Below are 22,488 nucleotides of genomic sequence, written 5' to 3'. Positions count from 1 at the left end.
ATTTATTTATTTATTTATTTATTTTTAACATGTATTAATTTAACATTACTTTCTCTATTTTGCGACCAAAGTCGAAATTGTAAGATGTGAGTTTTGTATCGTTATTTTTTTTTTTTGTCGCACTTGGCGCGAGACTCGTAGTTAGGTTAGACTAGCGCTCGTGTCGTGGACGGACTGGTATGTGTCATGGATGTTGCTCATTTCTCTAGTGCTGACTTTGGGAACGCTACGTGAAAAGAGAGTAGGCTACTGCGGTTGTGAGGATTTGACAAGGAGTAGACACGATGTTTGTGTGTGGGACAGGATCTGCCTTCATTGTAAGGAAGAGATAGTAAAACGTGAAATCAACTACATAGTGGGGACCAGCTGACATACTGTAGAAATGCTAAATAATGTGCTAATGATATGTAGGACTGAAATGTTTCTGTAAGGGTTGTGTTTAGAGGCAAGGGATAGAGTATAAAACAGATAAGGAAGTCCCCATGATGATTGAGAAAAGATATAGGTGTTTGTGAGCGTCACGTTTGTCTGTATTCTAGGGACCAAATGATTGCAAAGATAGTAAAATCTGAAATCACTTTGTGAAATGACTTTGTAGGGTCCAACTAACTGTCCCCATGAGGAAAAACGGCTTAAAATGCTAATGTTCTAATGAAAAAAGGCTTCTGTAAGGTTTAAAGAGGATATGGAATATCATTACCTCAATATAAAAACAATATAACTCCAAGGAAGTCTCCTTTATGATGATGTGTGTGAGAGAGAGAGATGAGGACAAAGTGACGTGTAGAATGGCCAAATTATTTATATATATATTTGATTCTGCCTTGAGTCAGGTATGATTATTTTCTGCCTTCTTGTGCCTATGCCGGAATGAAGATCAGTTTGAGCTTTATGAATGGTGCTCTGTATCTCCGTGAAGTGAGCTGAAATCATGAATGTGCACATGTGAATGCATGTGCGTGTGTTATTGAAAGCTCGCACATGCGTGCAGGCCTGCATTCGTGACTGTCCTCTGAGATATTTTGGGCCAAGGTCTTTCCCCAGACCCCTTCCTTTTTTTCTCTCTCTCTCATTCCTTTTGCTCTAAATACTTGAATACCATCTTTTCATAAGCACGCATTTCTCTGTTTTCTCTACTCATTTCCTCCCACACTCTTCCCACTTGCCAGTTGGCCTAACCTGCTGACAGGGGAACATATTGCCATCTCTACAGAAAACTACACTCCCCTTGGGCTCTTGCTCCCCAGTCGAGTGGACACACCATCTGTGGAACTCCCAGTACACCACGAGGGCTGTCTTTCTAGATGTGGTCATGTCTGGCATATATTGAACGCCCCCCTGCGTAAGACCTATATTGCCCAAATCCCCTGGAAGAAATAAAGGACGACTGGATATTGTTCTGTTGTGCTGTAAGGCTAATAGGGGCCGATGTTTTAGATTGGTTGAGTTATGTTTTAGTGTTTTTAATGGTCACAGCACTGAGGGTTTTATTACGTTCATAACCGGACTGCCAGATTTTCAGCCCAATGTAGATTGCAGCACTGTACAGTTACGTTACGTTGTCCGTCTTTTTAGGTGGGCACAAAAGTTTTAGAATTTTTTCCGGATCCACACATTTTTAGTTCAGTTTTTATAGAGTGCAGTTTTGTTATACATATATGCATGTTGTACATAAATATAATACTTTATACTTTGCATTTTCACAAACATGTGACCGAAATCGCTAACCCCCCAGAAACCCTTCTTGGTCAAGATTACAAAGTTTTGGTCTGTGCGTCGCCTGATTTCAGCACCACTGTGGTGGACAGCTCCCAATTGTCTGTTTCCTCTCCTACCCTGTATGCCTTGATTTGCTCTCTTTTATCTTTTTCTCTTTCACTGAGTGTCTTTCTACTTGCTTCGCCCCTCATGTCATTAAAATGGGTTACATTGGTACCTGCACATTTACATTTCAATAGCTGTATCACATGACCAGCTGTTTCTGCAGTATGCACATTTTGACCACTATGATTTATTCATGTATTTTTTTTTATGGTATGACCATATGCTACTTGTACACTATTCACACACTCATATTTAAGTAATTTAAAAGTAATCTAAATGATTAAATTATTCAAATGATTTTTTTAAAATAATTTAGATATTTTTTTATTTTAATAATTTAAAATTTTGGCTTAAATATATATATATATATATATATATATATATATATATATATATATTATTTAAGCCAAAATTTTTTACATTTTGTAAAGCCAAAATTATATATAAAATCGCGATTAATCGCATCCAAAATAAAAGTTTGTTTACATAATATATGTGTGTGTACTGTGTATATTTATTTTGTATATATAAATACACACACATGCATATATATATATATATATATATATAATATTTTTTTTATTTATATTTAAAATATTTATATTTAAATATAATATAAATTATGAAATTATGTATAAATATATATATATATATATATATATATATATATATATATATATATGTATATATATATATATATATATGTATATATATGTATATATATATATATATATATATATATCAACGATTTATTGCAATTAATTGCATCCAAAAAATATATATATATATTTTTAGATATATTATATATATTTTTTTTTTACTGGACAATGAATACCATACCATCACATAGATTGAGCAACACAAGCAATTTTTTTAGCTTGTTGAATTTGTTGTTGACTTGGGCCAGTAACCAACCATCCAGAGTTCCCTAGCTGCTCAGAACACTTTAGACGCTGTGCAGCAATGCCCTGGCAACCACCCACAATATCCTTGAAAGAGATTTTGCATATGCACTACTTCATAAAATGCACTACTATTGCAACGCACGTACACCGAGTGCTAATGCATTCTTCAGAGGAACTTCATTATTCACCATATTATCTTTCCTGCAGCCATTTTTCCTCACCTTTAACTTCTTCAAAGCTCCTCTTTTCTCCTCTGCTCTGTCAATGCTCTATGGATTATCTTAACCCTCACACATAAACCACCATTCACTACGAATCCTTCATTCATATCAAACACACCCTGGGGCTCCCAACACTAACTGGAGAGGATTTCACCAATAATAACCCATTATTGTGTTCTTCTCCCCCTGCCAAAAACCAAGCCTAAAAAAATAAAGTTTTTTTTTCCGGGCGTCTAATCCAGCGGCTATATGGTACCATTCCGTGAATTAAGGGAATTGTGGCTCTTCTGGAGGCATGCCAATCAAATCCTCACTCTTGTTCCAGAGCGTGAGTGCAAGCCATGTAACAATCCAGGAGGCATTACATTGCAAAATCTTTCCGATACTATTCACGTTCTCTATTTCTTGCTTATTCTTTCTGATTCTCTCTTTCCATGTTTACCTTCAAGCTTTGATGTGTCAATCTATTCATCAGATATAAAGCAGTACACAGCTGTGATGTTTCACTGCTGGGTATTACCACAACCATCAGTTCTATAACCCCAAACAATGAATGTAGCTAATGATTTGTTTTTGTAATCGCCTATTTGTCAGAATACAGACCTTTTCGTGGCTAGTTGATTAATAGCTAGCATTGCGCCATGGCACAGTGGGTAGTGCACGGGCTCACATGGGGTGCAGAATCCAGTTTGTGTCCCAATCTCATTCTCCCTCTCGCTCTCTCTCCCTTGCACTTTCCTGCTATTCCGTCTTGTTCATTAGAGGCAAAAGCCATAAAAATAAAATAACTAATGATTTATAGTGTCTTTAAGCACTCGTATAATTCTGAAGATATGTCTTAGTGCACGCTTGCCCCTAATCATTTTAGTCATACACTATTTAAAGGACACTGTTTGTCCTTCATCTGTTTGTTCTGTTGATGAGTCACACACTTCAGTAGTCGATGGAGGGGAATTTTTCATCAAGCCCTTCAGGCACAGCTAATATAATAATTCTTGACCTATAGTTATTATAGTGCACTCTATTTGCCTTAATTGGCAAGTGGTTGATATTAAAACAAAACCCGTAAAACAATTCATCAGTTTTTCCACATGATTACCGCTTTTGCACAAATTAAGAAAGAAGAATTCATCGGCAAATGGTTGTTTCACCTCTTTGCAGAGATTTAAGTTGTTGAACAATTTCTGATTGGTTCAAATTGAGTAGAATTATTTTATTTATATTTAATAATTGTGACTACTCAAGTGACTACATAAGTTGGTTTGAAAGCAGCAACATTATTACATACAAATGGCAGGATAGAATTACTTATATATAAGGTTATGTGTTATTTTATTTGTTTGTTTATTTATGTGGTCAGACCGATCGTTTATTGCCCAGAACATACACTAGTGTTCAAAAGTTCAAGGTCAGTAAGAATATTTTTCATGTTTTTAAAGTCTATTGTGCTCACCAATGCTGCATTTATTTGATCAAACATATAGTAATATTTTGTAATATTTTTACAATTTAAAATAACTATTTTCTACTTTAATATATTTTAAAACGTAATTTATTCCTGTGATGGAAAAGCTGAATTTATAGTAGCCATTACTCCAATCTTCAGTGTCACATGATCCTTCAGAAATCATTCCAATATGCTGGTTTGGTGCTCAAGAAACATTTGTTCTCATCAATACTGAAACCAGTCATGCTGCTTCATATCATATAGTTCAAAAGAATGTTTGTATCTTATAGTTCAAAAGAAAACACTTTTGATCCATTTAATGCATCCTCGCTGAGTAAAAGTTTTTATTTTATTTTTTAATGTTAGTGTATCTAGAGATCACAATATTACTAGGGTGTTCTTGTTTGACTAGGGCCAGTAACCAACAACCCATTTAATTGCATGTTTGTATGTTTATTTATTTATTCATGTTCTTCTCTCCCATCTTTTTAGATGAGTTCATTTAGCACCAGGGCACTGACGCTCCTGTCGTCTGTGTTTGGGGCGTGCGGGCTGCTCCTGGTTGGTGTGGCTGTGTCGACGGACTACTGGCTGTTAATGGAAGAGGGCATTGTCCTGCAGCAGAACCAGACCAATGAGGTGAAGATGGCTCTGCATTCTGGACTCTGGAGGGTCTGTTTTGTGGCTGGTAGGTACCATTACTGATAGAGCAGCATCCTCTTCTATCACCTGACCAGGGCTGCGTTTCCCCAAAGCATCGTTAACCAACTATAGTCGCATGTTCCGTCATTACCAACTTAATTCAACGATTTGCCGTTTCCTGAAACCATAGTTTCAATGAACATTCGCGTACAGCATCGCAAAAAAGCATATTTTCTTGTTAAATGGCACATGGACTTAAATAGATCATGCTATTGAGCACAATAAGCAGCCTAACATTCAGTACATTCTTTGGGCCCTAATATACACCCAGCACAATGCGGAGCCAGGCGCGACGCAAGTGTTTTTTGCTAGTTTCAGCCTGACGCAGTTATCATTTTCACGTCCTGCGCTATGTTGTTTAAATAGCAAATGGCATGGGCATGCGTGTTCGCATTGTTGACGCGTTGCTATTTTGAGGCAACTGAAATATACTGTGCCATTGACCAAATGAAAACTGGTCTAAAGTCAATGGCGCAGTATTTTTAGCGCAATTTTCCACCGGACAAAATTGCGATTGTTAACTCATGATTTCTGTTCTGTCTGTGCGCACCAATCTTGCACTTCTATCTACTCCTCAACCAGACCACCTAGAGACTTCGGGTTTTCGGCATTATGTTAAGGAAGGTCTAATCTCGGGAACGCACAAAAAAAATCCAGGAAAAGATTTACTATCTCTTAGTGTTGTGATCCCATGACGTGAGAAAATTGCGCTAAAACACTCACTGAGTTTTTATTACTTGTTTTAGAGTGTGTTAGTAAAGATTAAAAGAACGTGTTAGTAACGTGGGCCTATAGGCGGGTGCACAACGCGCGTACACTCTGCTTATTACACACACAGGGACACAAACCAGCCAAATATTAAAAATAAAAGCATCACAATGTAAAAGATTATTATTGTGTACATAAAGATATGGTGGAATCCGGCTTTTCCCGTTGATGATCTGCTTAAGATGAGACTCTGATTAGTTTATTGCACGTTACGCCCAAAACACACCCATTACTCAACAACTCTTTTAGACCATGCGCCGGGCGCACCGACCATTTGTCCTGTCGTTAAGTAAAAGTGGATTCAGACACGCCCTAAGTGCACTTGCACTGTGTGCTTTAGACCATGCGCTTAGATTGTTAAAATAAGGCTCTATATCTTTCATTCTAGTTAAATATACATATATATTAAACTAGCAGAAGTTATTACTCCTCTAGCTGTGACAGTCCTATGTTGTTGAACCAGTGTGGTTCAAACAACAGAGAGGTGCAATCATGTTACCACGGTTTTGGGAAACAGTTGTGACTAGTTGGTTATTTCTCCAGTGATGCATCAAACTAGATAATCAATGAGTTACATAGTTGTATGGGAAACGCACCCCAGTTTGTTGCTGAGACAGATGCCTGATTAAAAACCAAATGGAAAATGATTGTGGTTTCATGTTGTGTCAAGCATCACTTGACGTTGACTCTTGCATCAGGTGTTGCTCACAGATTCAAAGGTGAATCCCTTTGCATCTGTGTATCATCAAATGGCAGTGTCATCTAAATGGGTAAGATGCAGTTTATTTGTGGGGCGTCCTGCTGTGTTATGCAGCTGGTCTTCAGTGTCCCTGCACTGCACTGGTGTGGCATCCTATTGCATCACCCTCCCAAATCGTGCCACACATTGAAACAGGAACTAGTGAGGCTGTGTGGGCAAACCACTGCAAGATGCCAGATCAGTAACCACATAAAATTCCTAGGCTAATAAAAGATGCAATGAAACACGCCTTTTTTAGTTTTGCTGAAAGTGCACCTATTATGCTATTTTAAAGGTTCCTCTTTTTTTTTTTTTGAGGTCTCCTACAATAGGTTTACATACATTTAAGGTAAAAAAACACTCAGTGTCTGAAACGGTTTGATCAAGGATCCGGTCTCTCTAAACCCCTCCTTTCCGAGAGCTACTCTGCTCTGATTGGTCAGATGGCCCAGTCTGTTGTGATTGGTCTACCGCTTACAGCACGTATCAGAAACAAAACTCCCATTACCATCTGAATTTTGCTCCAGAGGCTTCCTCAGCACTTTTATACACAGTTACAGTATATGTACAGTAGCGATGGCGTCAGTTTTACCGTATCAAACCGAACTCCTCCAGGCCTCAGCTACAACTACAGTTAAGGGTCAAAGTAGATGTTGTTCATGGGCAGCCAATGAAGATCTGGCATTATGCAAATTTGTTGCAAACCTACTTAGGTTCATACAGGAAGTAAGACTGGAATTACTGACGACTCGTTTCAGACAGTTCAGAATCAGTTCTTTCTTTTGGGAGACAATAACTTTATTTATCATGCACTTTGATCTGTAGATCTTTAACCTTCAAAAAACAGCTATATTACACACTACATGAAAGGTAATATCCGAATAAGCATAATAGGGGCACTGTAAGATAAAGACTATATATTTTTTTGTGTTGCAATTGTATATGTTGCTTTGCATCGCATGCTGGTTTGTTTTCATGACACTGACAGGAAGTGCTGAGGTGGACTGAAACGATGCCACACCAGCTGGTGGCAAATGGCTGACTGCGAGAAGTGTGAGGATGATGTCACCTTGTTTCTAGCTTAACCAGTTCTGGTATTTAGTTTGCCTGTATGGGGGTGTTTGACAAATCACTTCAGGAAGACTTTTTGCCCATTAGGTGTGTTGTGTGAATAATTTGCACTCTTTACATGCGCTCTAGAGAGCATATGATTTATATGTTTAAAAATGATCTTTTATATGTGTGTGTGCCGAGAGGGAGGTCTAATGTGCCCTTCTTTCATGTACTTTATGCAGAAGCGTCATGCTCTTTTAGTGCCTCTTCAGATTTTTGTGTTAAGTTGATTTAAAATAATAAAATGATTTAAAATAATTGTAGGATAAAATAGTTTGCTAAAACATGTTTTCAAACTTGGGGCCACAAAGGGGCGCTAGGTGGTCTGCGAAAAATTTGAGAGAAAAACACATTTTAGCAATGTCAATGTTAATGTGTGCTTTTAAGATTTTTTAATGAAATATGTTTAATGTTACTATTAATTTATATTTACTTTTACTATATTTTATTATATTTTATTCTGCTTACCAAAGACTGGCCAAAAGTCATAAAATAAATCGTGCTTATTTGAACATTTTGACCTTTTTTAACAGAAATTTAAAGCTACAGTGTGTAATTTTTTTAGTTGATTCTTAGCAAAAAACACTTAGTTCTTTCAAAAATATATGTGCTCATTAATGTATATTTACTTCTTTCAAGTAATAAAGTATTCTCGTAAGTTTATAATCTGCCATTGAAAGTACATACGGGTGAGGGGTTCGAATTCCGGTCGCCATGTTGTCCCTCCATCTTGAAACTACATTAGCCAAAGAGGGACATACCTGTAAATTCAAGCTTCGCCTTTCGCGCTTTACACTCAGTGACACAGAGACGAATGCGAGGGGGAGATTACTCGCGACTGCCGGCAGATTTGATTTTGCTGATGGAGGATCACGCCTATTTTCGAGGACATGTAGCAGAGTCGCCAAGGAAGCGAAAGAGAGAATTAAAACGTCGACGCGACAGGCAAATCAGCAAGACCAAAGTCAATACTGGAGTAACTTTTCCCAGATGGAAAGAGCTCATGAGGAGCAAAGATTTTAAAATGGACGTCAAAGTTGCCTGCTTTCTTCTCGACAGGTAATTCAGCCTATTTGTGTGAATTCAAAGTTTTATAGTTGCTTGTCTAACCATAGCATGGTTGTGCATAACGCCAGAACGACCTCTAGTATAACTTGCGTTACTTTTCCTCGCGTCAATGGTGAAAAAGTATTGTTTACCTTGTAACATAAATCTGTGCTGCGACGGATCACAGGTGATGAGTAGTTTTAAAGGCGCAATTGGACGAAGTCGAACTGGAAGCCATGTTAATCTTGGAATAATACGGCCACCGTAGGAGTTAAAACGCCCTCGAAATTGAAAGGAACAGAAACTAATATTCACTGGGTAGTCATATACAATTTCACCGCTAGATGGGGGAAAATATCACACAGTGTAGCTTTAAGAGAAATTATTATTTCAATGCTTTAGCTGGCAAAATATTTGCCTTCTCTCACAAAAACATTGCATTTCCCCCAAAATGTTCGCATTTGCTCGCAAAAGTACAGATATAGTTTTCCCTCCCTCCTCATATTATTTCCTTCACAAGTGTTTTGCGAGCAAATGCAAAGTTATAAATATAATTTTTGGCCCCATCTAATTTTTTTTTTTTTTTTTTACTATCCCCATTTCCATTTAAGGGCTATGTAAAGATATGCTGTAAACCTATTTTCCAGGTAATATTTAACAAATAATATTTGCCAGTTATTTAAATTAGTTGTCTTCATATCAACATTTTTCTCACAAAATGCATACATGAAATTATTTAGCAGCCTTTAAAAAACTGCATGATGCTTCTGACTATAAGTGCAGTGTATACGTGTAATGCATGTCAGTTTTTTCGCCTCTCTTCTTAGTGTTTGAACCAAAATCATTGCTGTGTTTCTTTCTGTTTGTCCCTGTCTCCCCTACTGTCATTGTCAATCTCTGTCCCGCTCTGCCTGTACACCCTCTCTCTGTCTCTCTTTGTGTCCCTGTCTCTCTTTGTTCCTCTGTCTCTCTCTCTTTCTCTCTGTCTCTCTTTCTATCTCAGGGCCAGAGAAGGGGAGATGTGTGGCATCTGAATACTTCACCGAGCCAGAAATAGAGATCACTACTGAGAACACAGCCAATATACTGAGTAAGAAAAATGAATGCACTTATTGTGTATAAATACACTTGGAAAAAACAACGGTTTGAGTGCAAGATGTTAAATTCAATATAGTTCCTCTAAAATGCTGTAAAAGAGAATATTCATTCAATGAATTGTATTCTGTAAATGGATATATACAAAAAATCATGGGCATGACCTTTTTGTTTTGCAAAATCTAGATTTTAGGTTAAAATGTATAGAAAGCATATATAATATAATATAATTAATATAATATAATATAATATAATATAATATAATATAATATAATATAATATAATATAATATAATGTCACATTATATTCTATTCTATTCTATTCTATTATATTATATTATATTATATTATATTATATTATATTATATTATATTATATTATATTATATTATTGTCATGTTACAACGGTCAAATAGCACAACGAAGGAGATATACTTAAATAGGTTTTCTTCAAAATACTCAGGACACAGGAATACGCAGGAGAAAACACAAACTAGACTTCCACATACACGTTAATGAGAGCCGACAACTATGAACTGAAGCAGAGGGATATAAAAACAAAGGAAACAAAACAAGCGAAGAAATAAACAAAGGGAACTAGATGAACAGAATCTAATCAATGATTAACGACCAACAATCTAGAGAGTGTTTTGAACACAGGCAAACGAGAACAGAGCAGACAGAGTGAAAACTAAACTAAAACAGAACAAAGGATATACACATTACAATTATTATATTATGTTATATTACATTACATTACATTATTTTATATTATGTATTTACAGTGAGTGCTATAACTTTTTTTAAATTGTTTTAAGCAGTTTAACCATCTATTAGTCAATTTAAATAGTCTTTCAGTGTGACAATTATTTTTAACAGTATAATATGAGGTCATCAAAACTGCATGTATAATAATTATACAAAAATATTATGTCAAATACTATTATATTATATTATATTGTATTATATTATATTATATTATATTATATTATATTATATTATATTATATTATATTATATTATATTATATTATATTATATTATAACTATTCTAGTATACTTTAGGTGCTGTAAATGGTAATGTATTTGTATTATTAATTGCTTCAATGTTTAAGCATTTTAATCACCTTTTAGTTTATTATCAAATATCTTTAGATGTCACAATCATTTTTAAACTTACAGTTTATTGCGTTTCTGTATTTTTGTAATAATTATACAAAAATAGTATTATATTATATTATATTATAATCACATTTTAGTTTAGTTTATTAGTTATTTACTTTATTTTTTTCAGTCAGTGTGGAAATTCTTCTTTTAATGCTAAATGCTTTTTAAATGTACAATTTAAAGTTTTTCAATATAATATGAGGCCATAAAATGTACACACATTTTACAAATACACACACACACACAGATATACATATATATATATATACAGTGAGGAAAATAAGTATTTGAACACCCTGCTATTTTGCAAGTTCTCCCACTTAGAAATCATGGAGGGGTCTGAAATTGTCATCGTAGGTGCATGTCCACTGTGAGAGACATAATCTAAAAAAAAAATCCAGAAATCACAATATATGATTTTTTAACTATTTATTTGTATGATACAGCTGCAAATAAGTATTTGAACACCTGAAAAAATCAATGTTAATATTTGGTACAGTAGCCTTTGTTTGCAATTACAGAGGTCAAACGTTTCCTGTAGTTTTTCACCAGGTTTGCACACACTGCAGGAGGGATTTTGGCCCACTCCTCCACACAGATCTTCTCTAGATCAGTCAGGTTTCTGGGCTGTCACTGAGTAACACGGAGTTTGAGCTCCCTCCAAAGATTCTCTATTGGGTTTAGGTCTGGAGACTGGCTAGGCCACGCCAGAACCTTGATATGCTTCTTACAGAGCCACTCCTTGGTTATCCTGGCTGTGTGCTTCGGGTCATTGTCATGTTGGAAGACCCAGCCTCGACCCATCTTCAGTGCTCTAACTGAGGGAAGGAGGTTGTTCCACAAAATCTCGCAATACATGGCCCCGGTCATCCTCTCCTTAATACAGTGCAGTCGCCCTGTCCCATGTGCAGAAAAACACCCCCAAAGCATGATGCTACCAACAGTAACCTTGGAAACGGTGGTCCCAGCTCTTTTCAGGTCATTGACCAGCTCCTCCCGTGTAGTTCTGGGCTGATTTCTCACCTTTCTTAGGATCATAGAGACCCCACGAGGTGAGATCTTGCATGGAGCCCCAGTCCGAGGGAGATTGACAGTCATGTTTAGCTTCTTCCATTTTCTAATGATTGCTCCAACAGTGGACCTTTTTTCACCAAGCTGCTTGGCAATTTCCCCGTAGGCCTTTCCAGCCTTGTGGAGGTGTACAATTTTGTCTCTAGTGTCTTTGGACAGCTCTTTGGTCTTGGCCATGTTAGTAGATGGATTCTTACTGATTGTATGGGGTGGACAGGTGTCTTTATGCAGCTAACGACCTCAAACAGGTGCATCTAATTTAGGATAATAAATGCAGTGGAGGTGGACATTTTAAAGGCAGACTAACAGGTCTTTGAGGGTCAGAATTCTAGCTGATAGACAGGTGTTCAAATACTTATTTGCAGCTGTATCATACAAATAAATAGTTAAAAAATCATATATTGTGATTTCTGGATTTTTTTTTTTTAGATTATGTCTCTCACAGTGGACATGCACCTACGATGACAATTTCAGACCCCTCCATGATTTCCAAGTGGGAGAACTTGCAAAATAGCAGGGTGTTCAAATACTTATTTTCCTCACTATGTATATATATATATATATATATATATATATATATATATATATATATATATATACAGTGCCCTCCACTAATACTAATAATACTTATAATAATCCCCCTGGTCTGCTAAAAATATTTAAATATGAATGGTAATATACTTTGAATGGGCACTGTATATATATATATATATATATATATATATATATATATATATATATATATATATACATACTGTATATACTTTGAGGGACTAACATTTCATAATTTCAATAATTAGCTCTGTCCTTTTCACTTTGCTCTGTTAGAAATGGTGAGGACTGCCACCCCCTTCCCAATGGTCTCACTCCTCTTTGTCTTCACGGCCTTTGTCATAAGCAACATCGGCCACATCCGTCCTCAGCGCACCATCCTGGCCTTCGTCTCTGGAATCTTCTTCATCTTATCAGGTAAGTTGTATGTACTTTATTATCTGAAAATCTGCTCAAAACCCTTCTTGATTCTCATCATGTTTCTCATGATGTTCACACTTTTGCAGCCTATAGCTGTGCATCCTCTTACATATCAGATTCTGTTTATTGATTTTCAGTTTCAGTGGTGAGCCTGGTAATTCTCCACAATCTGTCCGAAATCAGGCTGAGAATCCCACTGAGAGCTTTGCATATTTAATAAATGGTGTTCCCAATATCCATCTATGGTAATGTGCGATACACAATATCCATTAAATGGCCCTTTTTCTCACAAACAGTAATTAATAAGAGAGGTCTCTCTGATCCAGTCGACAGAGCTCTGCCTAACAGCTGTCATTTGCAGTCGGCTAATAGAAACAGATTATCAAGAATGTCAAAGTGTGTTTAGATTGGACTAATTTGCATGCAAAGTATGTCCTAAAACACATCTGGTGTGCACTAATGTTCTGAAAGAAATATTTATTGAAGCATTACTCTAAATACAACATCAACAATATATAAAGAATGATACTGCAGGGCTGTATTGATACCAGAAGAATAATTCAGTGTAATTGCCAATTTTTTCAAGTTGTACCAGGACATTCAGACTGTAGTGAGGAATTGTGACTTTCACAATACTCCGTGTGGCTTGAAGACAGCTATATGGCAGAACTATATCAGTTGATTGTATCAGTTGCCTGCTGACAGCTGTACAAATCAGCCTGCAGGAACAGATTTCTCATAATGGTTTAGAAAGCTTGTGTTTGAACAGTGCTAGAACACTGGAACAGGACAGGTTTTTGAATAGCTCTCTGGAATACTTGATTCTGATTGTGGAATACTGCATGTAGTCATATATTTTTGGATAATTATCCGTATAATAGTGTAATATCTGTATAATGACGATAAATGTTCATCGACAAGCTTTTTTTTCCCCAATAAGACGAGACAATGACGAGGCAACAATAAGGTCATTAAATGACAACTGTGATTATATCAACATGCAATATCGTTGACGGGAAAAAAAACAAGACTAAAATGGAGTTAAAAAATAAAAACTTTACCAAAATCTCTTTATTTTGGTTGAAAAAAAAAAAACACCCCTAAATATTACTGATGCTGTACAAGCCTCTACTACAAGCTTTCATGTTTGCGGTTATGTCAAGAGTTTAAATCCACCAATCAGAGCTTTTCTGTTAAAAGTATAAATTTTCTGCCCTTTTTTTTACTTAAAGGGATAGTTCACCTAAAAGTTCTGTCATTAATCATTCACCCTCATGTCGTTCCAAACCCATAAGACTTTCATTCATCTTTGGAACACAAATGAAGATCTTTTTGATGAAATCTGAGAGCTTTCTGTCCCTCCGTTGACATACAGTACGCAACTACCACTTTGACGCTTCAAAAAGTTCATAAAGAGATCGTAAAACGAATCCATATGAACTGAAAATTGTTTAGTTCAATTTTGTTTTTTAAGAGACCCGATCACTTTATATGATGAACAGATTTTTTTTTTAAAAATTACATTTAAACATTGATCAGCAAACATATAAAAGAATCTCAACCGAACCTGCTTGACGCACAAGAACAAACCTCATTGGTTCTTGAGGAAGCTCGTGCTGCATAACACATGAGAATGAACCTCATTTGTTCTCGCACGTTCATTTCATTGACTAAAACTAGACTAAAATGCCCAGACATTTACAGTAGGCCTTGTTTCACAGACAAAGCTTAGATTAAGCCAGGATTAGACCTTAGTTTAATTAGGGCATTTAAGTAGCTTTTATAAACGTTCCTTAGAAAAAAAAAAACATTACCGGTGTGCATCTTGAGACAAATTTTAAGACATTTTAAGATATGCCAGAGCAAGTTGCTTTCAGTTAAAACAGCTCACACATTCATTTTAGTCTGGGACTACACTGTAGGCTTTAACCTTGTCTGTAAAACCAACGCATTCTCATCCTAGGGCGTCATATACTGACGCTTTTGACATTTCGTCTACATCGAACGCACATGGCAACCTTTAGCGTCAATATTAGACGCACAGAGCTTTGTTCGGTTATGGGTAGGTTTAGGTCTTGGGTAGGGTTAGGGTTAGACCGCTAGGAGGCGCCTTCTGGCCCATATCTATCTGCGTCTCATATTGACGCTAAAGGGTGCCATGTGCGTTCGATGTGGACGAAATGTCAAAAGCGTCAGTATATGACGCCCTAGGATGAGAACGGGCTGGTAAAACTGGGTATTAGTTGACTAAAACTTGACCTAAAAACAGGACAAGGATGAATAAATATGATAGAAACTAAGAAGTATATTTGACACAGGACATTAAAAAACAGCAGACAAAATTAACACTACTATGGAATTGATTGTTGTGCCAGGCTATCAATTTTCCTCTTAGCTTTGCTTGTTTCATGTCCCTCATATCCCTCCATGGTCTCTTCTCAAATAATAAAATAGTTTCAAATAACTTAAATTAACTTCATACAGAATGCAGCAGTGGTTCTCAACTTTCTTTTGACCTTACGATTTTAAAATCTTGATGAAGTTTCCAAAAAAAAAAGTTGTATTATTATTAGCAGAGACTATATAATTCAATGTGAATCCCAAACCAAACTAAGACATTTGATGTCAGTTTTTTTATTTATTTTTAAATTTAAATTATTAGAATATTAAATTTGTGTATTCATTTAATTTATTTTTAATAATTGTTAGTAATAATCAGGCATCCCCCTTGGAAGTTTGCTAAGGCTGGACCATTGGTTGAGAACCACTAGGACACAAAAACATCCTGATCACAATGTCAATGGTCATTTTGTGATAAAGAACGACTGACTCTATTATCTTATTACACAACATGATTCTGATTGGTTAGTCACTGCATTCTGCATTCACATATTATATAACAACAGTTACATTACTGTTCAAAAGTTTTGGGGTGAGTACTCTTTTTCTTTTCTTTTTTTGCTGTTCTTTTGAGTTTTCTATTTTACAAAGAGTCCTCAAAAAATTATCACAGTTTCCACAAAAATATTAAGCAGCACAGCTGTTTGTATCGACATTGATAATGTTCTTGAGCAGAAACTCAGAATGTTAGAATGATCTCTGAAGGATAAGGTGACACTGAATACTGGAGTAATGATGCTGAAAATTCAGCTTTGCCATCACAGGTATAAATTAAATATTTAAATATATTCAAATAGAAAACAGTTATTTGAAATTGCAATAATATTTCAAATTTTTTCTGTTTTTACTATATTTTTGTTTAAACAAATGAAACCTTGGTAAGCAAAAGAGACTTTAGTTTAAAATCTTACCAACCCCACATTTTGAACGATAGCGTACATTGTTTAATTGATCATTGACCCAGGTAACTGATTTCCTACACACTGTAGCTTTGCTAATTTAATTTTTTTTTCCCCATCACTCCATCGTCTCTTTCTTTTCACATAATACGGTAATTTCAGCTCAATAACCCTGAGCTGAAATTTCTGTATTCACAATACAGCTCAGTCTATCACTTATTGCTTAATTGCAGCACTCGATTTGCACATCTACGCAATACCATTTACACTCCAATCAAAACAATCAACATTTGCTAATGAGAATACAGTAAATCATTGAGTGGCTGTTAAAATCTAATTTGCCTCACCGTCTTCATTAGATGTCAGGAAATGAACAAAGAGGCAAAAGCAAGGAGTCAGCAGCAGTGGGAGAATCAGCTCGCCCCCCAATCGTTTGCATGGGGGGTGGGGCAGAGCCCGGTCAACATGTCCCATGTGTTGCAGCCGATGCGGCTCTAATGCATGCACTACTGCGATTTAGATTTTGTAATGCAGGAGAAAGTACGACTGCAGATTCCTGTGGCTCCGCCCAGCTCTGTGCCGTGTAGCACTGCATCAGGTGCTAATGTTACATTTAGCTCAGCATTTTGTACTACAGAATTATTAATAAAGCACAAGACACCACAACAGCGCTGTTGTAAAGTGCTGAACACAGATATGCACAACGCTGCAAAAAACAAAACACAGACTGTGATGTTCCAGACTGTAGTATAGAGTAGTTTACCATTGTATAGAAGCAGGTACTATATCCAGTATGAATAGTCTTTACTCATCTTGCTTTTTTTGTCCTGAAATATATGCCCTGATGTGACATAGCAGTTTAACTTCTAATCTCTTGCATTTCTAATGTGAAAAGGAAATATATATGCACATTCCTTGTCGATATTAGCAGCATAGACAGCTGGCAGTGACAGACTGCGATAATCTGTTTGATTATGCCAAAGGCTTTTCCTTACTGCTGTCTCTCTCTCTCTCTCTCTCTCTCTCTCTCTCTCTCTCTCTCTCTCTCTCTTTTTTTCTCCTGCACTCCACAATTACCGCAGCAGAGCTTTCTCCATCATAACACAGCAAAATTTGAGCGCACTATAAATGTTAATGTCTCCTTTTATGACAGGTTGCGTGTTGGTGGGCTGATTATTATCGTTCACTCTCCACATATAGCTTACGGGAAGAAAACCGTTTTGACGGTATAGTACCGTAATAGAAAAAACACTGCAGTAATAACAACACTTTTACTTGGGTGTTTACAAGGCATATTTGCTTCTTTCATTTGCCATTTCATTGCCTTTTTGTGTATAAAATAGTTTCTCCCTTTACTAATGTGAAGGTGTAGCATACTTATTTTCCAAAACCCTTTCACACATACACGCATACAAAAAACGCTTCCCACCCTATACACAACACCTTATCATGGCAACAACCTTATTGCATTGCTAAGTAACAACGAATGAATTGCTAGTATCCCAATTCTTTCCCAGAGACTTTAGTCCCAGTAAGTAACCACCTTGCAACCACACAAAGCACACTAGCAACCACATAGTTATCACCCATAACACCCTATTAACCACATAGCAGTACACAAAAAAAACATTTAAAACACAGCAGTCTCAAATTTTGCATCTGCAAGCACCACTGACATTTCTTTAGAAAATGTTTCCTGCAAAAAAAGAAAAGAAAAAAGGTGGTTTGCTGGTCTTAGATGGCTTGGCGAGGCTCAGAGGCCAACATAAACTAGCTAAGACCCGGTTAAACCATATAAGACCAGTAAACCATAGACTGGTCAGGCTGGTCTATTGGCTGGTCTTAGAGGGGTTTTGGACACTTTTCATTTGGTCAGGCTAGGAGTCCAGCTAAACAAGCTTTTCCAGGTTAGCAGACCATCTTAAAGCAGCTTAAACCATCTAACACCAGCATACCCAAGCCTGGTTAGGCTTGTCTTTTGACTGCAGTCTAGCTAAACTCAAGCTTGGCCAGGCTGGGAAACCATCTTAAACAAGTTTTTTCAGGAGGGTTGTTTTCCAATCTTTCTACTTTACTGTTTTTCTTTTATGCACGAATTACCCTTTTTTTCAGCCATGATTTACTGCCTTTATCCTCTTTCACTCTCTTTCTCAGGTTTGAGCTTAGTGGTCGGTTTGGTGCTGTATATCTCCAGTATCAACGATGAAGTGATGAACAGGCCTCGAGAGCCAGAGCAGTTCTTTCACTACCACTACGGCTGGTCGTTTGCCTTTGCTGCCAGCTCCTTCCTGCTCAAAGAGGTCAGTCACAGAGACCAGCTACTGTTAACACTTGAGCTGACTGCGTGTGTACTCTTATCACAGAGCTCAGTTCATTAATATGCAGCTGTGTTAACAGCTTTCTCTGCTAAACCAACAGCTCTGCCCTCATCAGTATGCATTAATTTTAGCCTAGCTTTTGCAGGGGTGAAGGCTACACATTTCCGTTATGCTGCATAAATGCTAATTCAGTAAGTTCAGTGCAGCAATTTGTAAATGTCAGCATCTAGTGTCTGCAGTAACCTCAACTTATATTCATATGATGAATATGCATAGACAGTGGGGTCCAAAAGTATGAGATCACCAAAAAAACACTAATTCAAATTTAAACATGGTAATAACGCTTTAGGATTAAACCATCACAAACTATAGTTCAGCCTACTATCATACTGATAGCTATACTTCTATAGCTCAAACTCTAATACTGTTAAAAAGTTTTGGTTCAGTAAGGTTTTTTTATCCATAACTTCGGCCGAGGCGAAGCCATGATGCCGGAAGACTGAGATCGAGCCGGAGGGAAGGCGAAGCTAAAGGGGTGGAGGTATGAGTCGCAGACGAAGCCTCAGAAGTCCATGGAGAAGGCAGAGCGATGATTGACGAAGGTGAAGCAGGAGGGACGGGGAGGCCTGGTGGAGCCGTAGGGATGACGGTCCCAGTTGGAGCTGAGGGGAAGAGGAGCAACAGGTTGATGGGCAGAGGTGGAGTTGCGGGCTCTGAGGTTCTAAGTAGAGAAATAGGTCGGCAGTCAAGAGTCGAGGTGACAAACAATCAGCCCAAGGCGGATACACAATGCACCAAGCGGACAACATAGGAGGAGATGAAGGGCTGATGAGAGGCAGTGAGGAAAGGGCTGGGCAGTGCAGACAGAGGGTTAATAAACGGCTGACATGGAACAGGCAGACATCTCAGGAACGGCCTCCTTGGCCGACACGAAACAGACAAAATTTTTTAGGAACGACTCTCTAGGCCGCCTCGAAAACGCAGAGGAGGAGGGAGTAGAAGGCAGGGCGGGAACATCAAAGACATCAATAACAGTGCTGGGCAACAAAGCAGGCTTGGTGCTCTTTTCTTCTCCGTGGAGATATAAGGCTTAGGTGTCGGCTCAGTCTCTGACATCGTAGCAGGCTCAGGCTCTTTGTCTGCGGTGGGCTCTGCCTTTCTGTCTGCTGGGTTGGTCGCGGCGGGTGACACAAAGTGCACAGAATGGACTGTTGTGTTTTGATCCCAAATCTTGCCGATGGTAAAGGGGGACCCACAGTGAAACAGGACCCAGTCCACAAACGCCTGAAATCTCCCTCGAGGTCCGTCGCTCGTCATCATCGTAGTGTACTAGATGGACAAAGTCTAAAAATTCCTCTGTGTGTCTCTTGAGGGAGCAGAGGAGGATACGAACTGCCGCTAGATCCATGTGTTGGTCTGTCCTTCTGTCACACACGGCTGCAGCAATGAATGAAAGAGCTGGATCTAAATGCAGCAGTTAGTGTTTAATAAAAGAAAACAAAAGTACTCCGGGTATATACCTCAGAAATCACAGGTAACAAAACAGAACAACCGGTAACACATGCCAGATCTGACAATGAACAGAACAAATGTAAGTTTAAATACACAGAAACTAATTAATGAAATTACATTAGGTGTAAATCAATGAACAACCATGAACAAAAAAAAGCAAAGCAATGAAACTGAACTAAAACTCACCCAAAACAAACACACATTTTAAAACAGCTGCTTAATATTTTTTGAAAACCTTGATACATGATTTTTTCAGGATTATTTGATGAATAGAAAGTTCGAAAGAACAGTATGTATTTGAAATAGAAATATCTTGTAACATTAGAAACTGACTCTTTACTGTCACTATGCATCCTTGCTGAATAAAAAGTATTATTTTGTTTTAAAAAATCATACTTACCCCAGCTTTTGAACGGCAGTGTACAAAAGTCAAATGTTTATTGCATAAAACTACATGAATACGTTAGTTTTAAATGGCTTTTAATGCAAAAAGATGATTTTGCCCCCAGATGGTGTAGTCACGGCTAACTGGGTCATGTCAAGCAGCCAAACCTTGACCCCTTGGGTGGAGAGCACTTTTAATTGGCAAGTTTTCTGATTTAAAAGACAAGAAAAGAAAAGCACAAGCTCAATCCCTTACACTTTGTAGAATTTGTTTTATTTTGCACAGGATTTTCACAGAGAAAGGTGCCATATCTCAGAATATCTATTTGCAGCGATAGCTGTTAGGTTGTAGGAACATTTTATCCGTGATAATCCGTGAATTTAAAAAGAACTGAATAACAAGTGATTTTGTCTTTCTAGGGAGCTGGGGTTATGTCTGTATATCTCTTCATGAAACGTTACGCCGAGGAGGAGATGTACCGGCCCCACCCTGCGCTGTATCGCCCCCGTCTGTCCGAATGCAGTGACTACAGCGGCCAGTACCTGCACCCCGACTCGTGGCCTCCTCCTCAGCGCGGACGCAGCGGCTCCGAGGTGTCCAGCGACATCTCCATTCAGCTCAACCAGGCCCCACTGCCTCCGCCCAAAAGCAGCGGGCCCTCCAATCCGCCCTCTTCCTCGGGCCCCTCCTCCGGGGCCAGCTATCACCTCCCACCTGCTTCTTCCTCCTCTTCCTCTTCCTATCCTCACACCATCCACTCCTCCCATTCTGGTGGCCACGCCCCTCAGTCCCTCCCAATGGCCACACCCCCATCCGCTGTCCCGCCCCCTCGCTACCACGCACACATGCGTATGAGCGCCTCTCCGTGTTAGAGATTCCTCCGTATGCGATACCTAACCAGAAATATGTGCATAACATTAGGTAAGAGGATCACCGGGGCTTTTAGTTCTCCAGAGACTACGGGAGAAAAATGGAGAAAAGGGTGCTAAGTTGAAAAGAGGTAGACGAGGAAGCACTTCACTTACAATTCTGTGCCTGAATGATGTTTTAACAGATTTTTAGAGCGAGAATAATAAGTGAGGGAATAGCATTTATACATATAGAAATAATGTATGGAGGAGGAAGAAATTAGGGAAAAAGTACAAAATACTGACTTGCTGAAAATAGTTGAGAACAGTTGTATACATATTTAAATTTGTATGTAAAATGTTTAAATCTTATTGCACATCATAAAAGCATTTTTCATCCCCTCATTCCTCATATATCATCAGCATCATGAGGCTATTTCTCCATTTCTTGTTTATACAAAAGCAAAAAGACACGAATGTGCCCCAAAGGTGGCGGATTTCTTCAAATGGTGTGGCAGATTTATTTCAGCGCACAAGATGCATCATTTCTGTACATAATGTATCAAGAGCAGTAGTCATCTAGTGTAGTCCAACATATTTACCTGTGTTTTATCACGTGGGCAAAGGTGCAGGGGGCCCGATTGGTCCTTTACTATCAATTTGTAATGTTTTTAGATTTGTACATCAGGGTAGATGTTCTACAAAGCTGGCTGATGTTTCCTTACTGGGATGTTGTACGCTTGGCCCCTCGGCCTTCAATATGCCTTGTTTTCTTGTGCTCTCATGTTAAAAAAAAAAGAAAAAATGAAAAAAAAAAAAAAGTTTAGCAGTGATATAGCACGATACAAAAAGGAAACGTTTGAACATATTAAACATATTTACCTTCACCTAGAATGGAGGCTGACTCCTATATGAATGCCAGAGATTTACTCTCCTTCACTGTTCAGTCATCATCTTAAAAATGCAGCCGTTACTTCTCTTTTATTATTAATATTATCACTACAACTATTAATTGAAATGTTTATTATACAAAATGAATTGTAAACGTGTTATATTACA

The 22,488-nt window shown here is 37.7% G+C and overlaps 1 protein-coding gene across 1 annotated transcript; it reads left to right on the top strand.

Moving 5' to 3' along the window:
• Positions 1-4,889: 4,889 nt before the first annotated feature.
• Positions 4,890-21,832, top strand: cacng7a (calcium channel, voltage-dependent, gamma subunit 7a; the record flags this gene model as incomplete). The annotated part of the gene is made up of 5 exons (XM_081376910.1): positions 4,890-5,085; positions 9,770-9,856; positions 12,924-13,064; positions 18,521-18,666; positions 21,001-21,832. The coding sequence occupies 5 exons, from the start codon at positions 4,890-4,892 to the stop codon at positions 21,451-21,453; spliced, it is 1,023 nt and encodes a 340-aa protein (XP_081233036.1). The 3' UTR covers positions 21,454-21,832.
• Positions 21,833-22,488: the final 656 nt, after the last annotated feature.

Source organism: Scardinius erythrophthalmus (assembly GCF_964197995.2).
Source record: "Scardinius erythrophthalmus genome assembly, chromosome: 10".
In the NCBI taxonomy this organism is placed as follows: domain Eukaryota; kingdom Metazoa; phylum Chordata; class Actinopteri; order Cypriniformes; family Leuciscidae; genus Scardinius; species Scardinius erythrophthalmus.
This window is presented reverse-complemented; position numbering and strand designations above follow the sequence as displayed.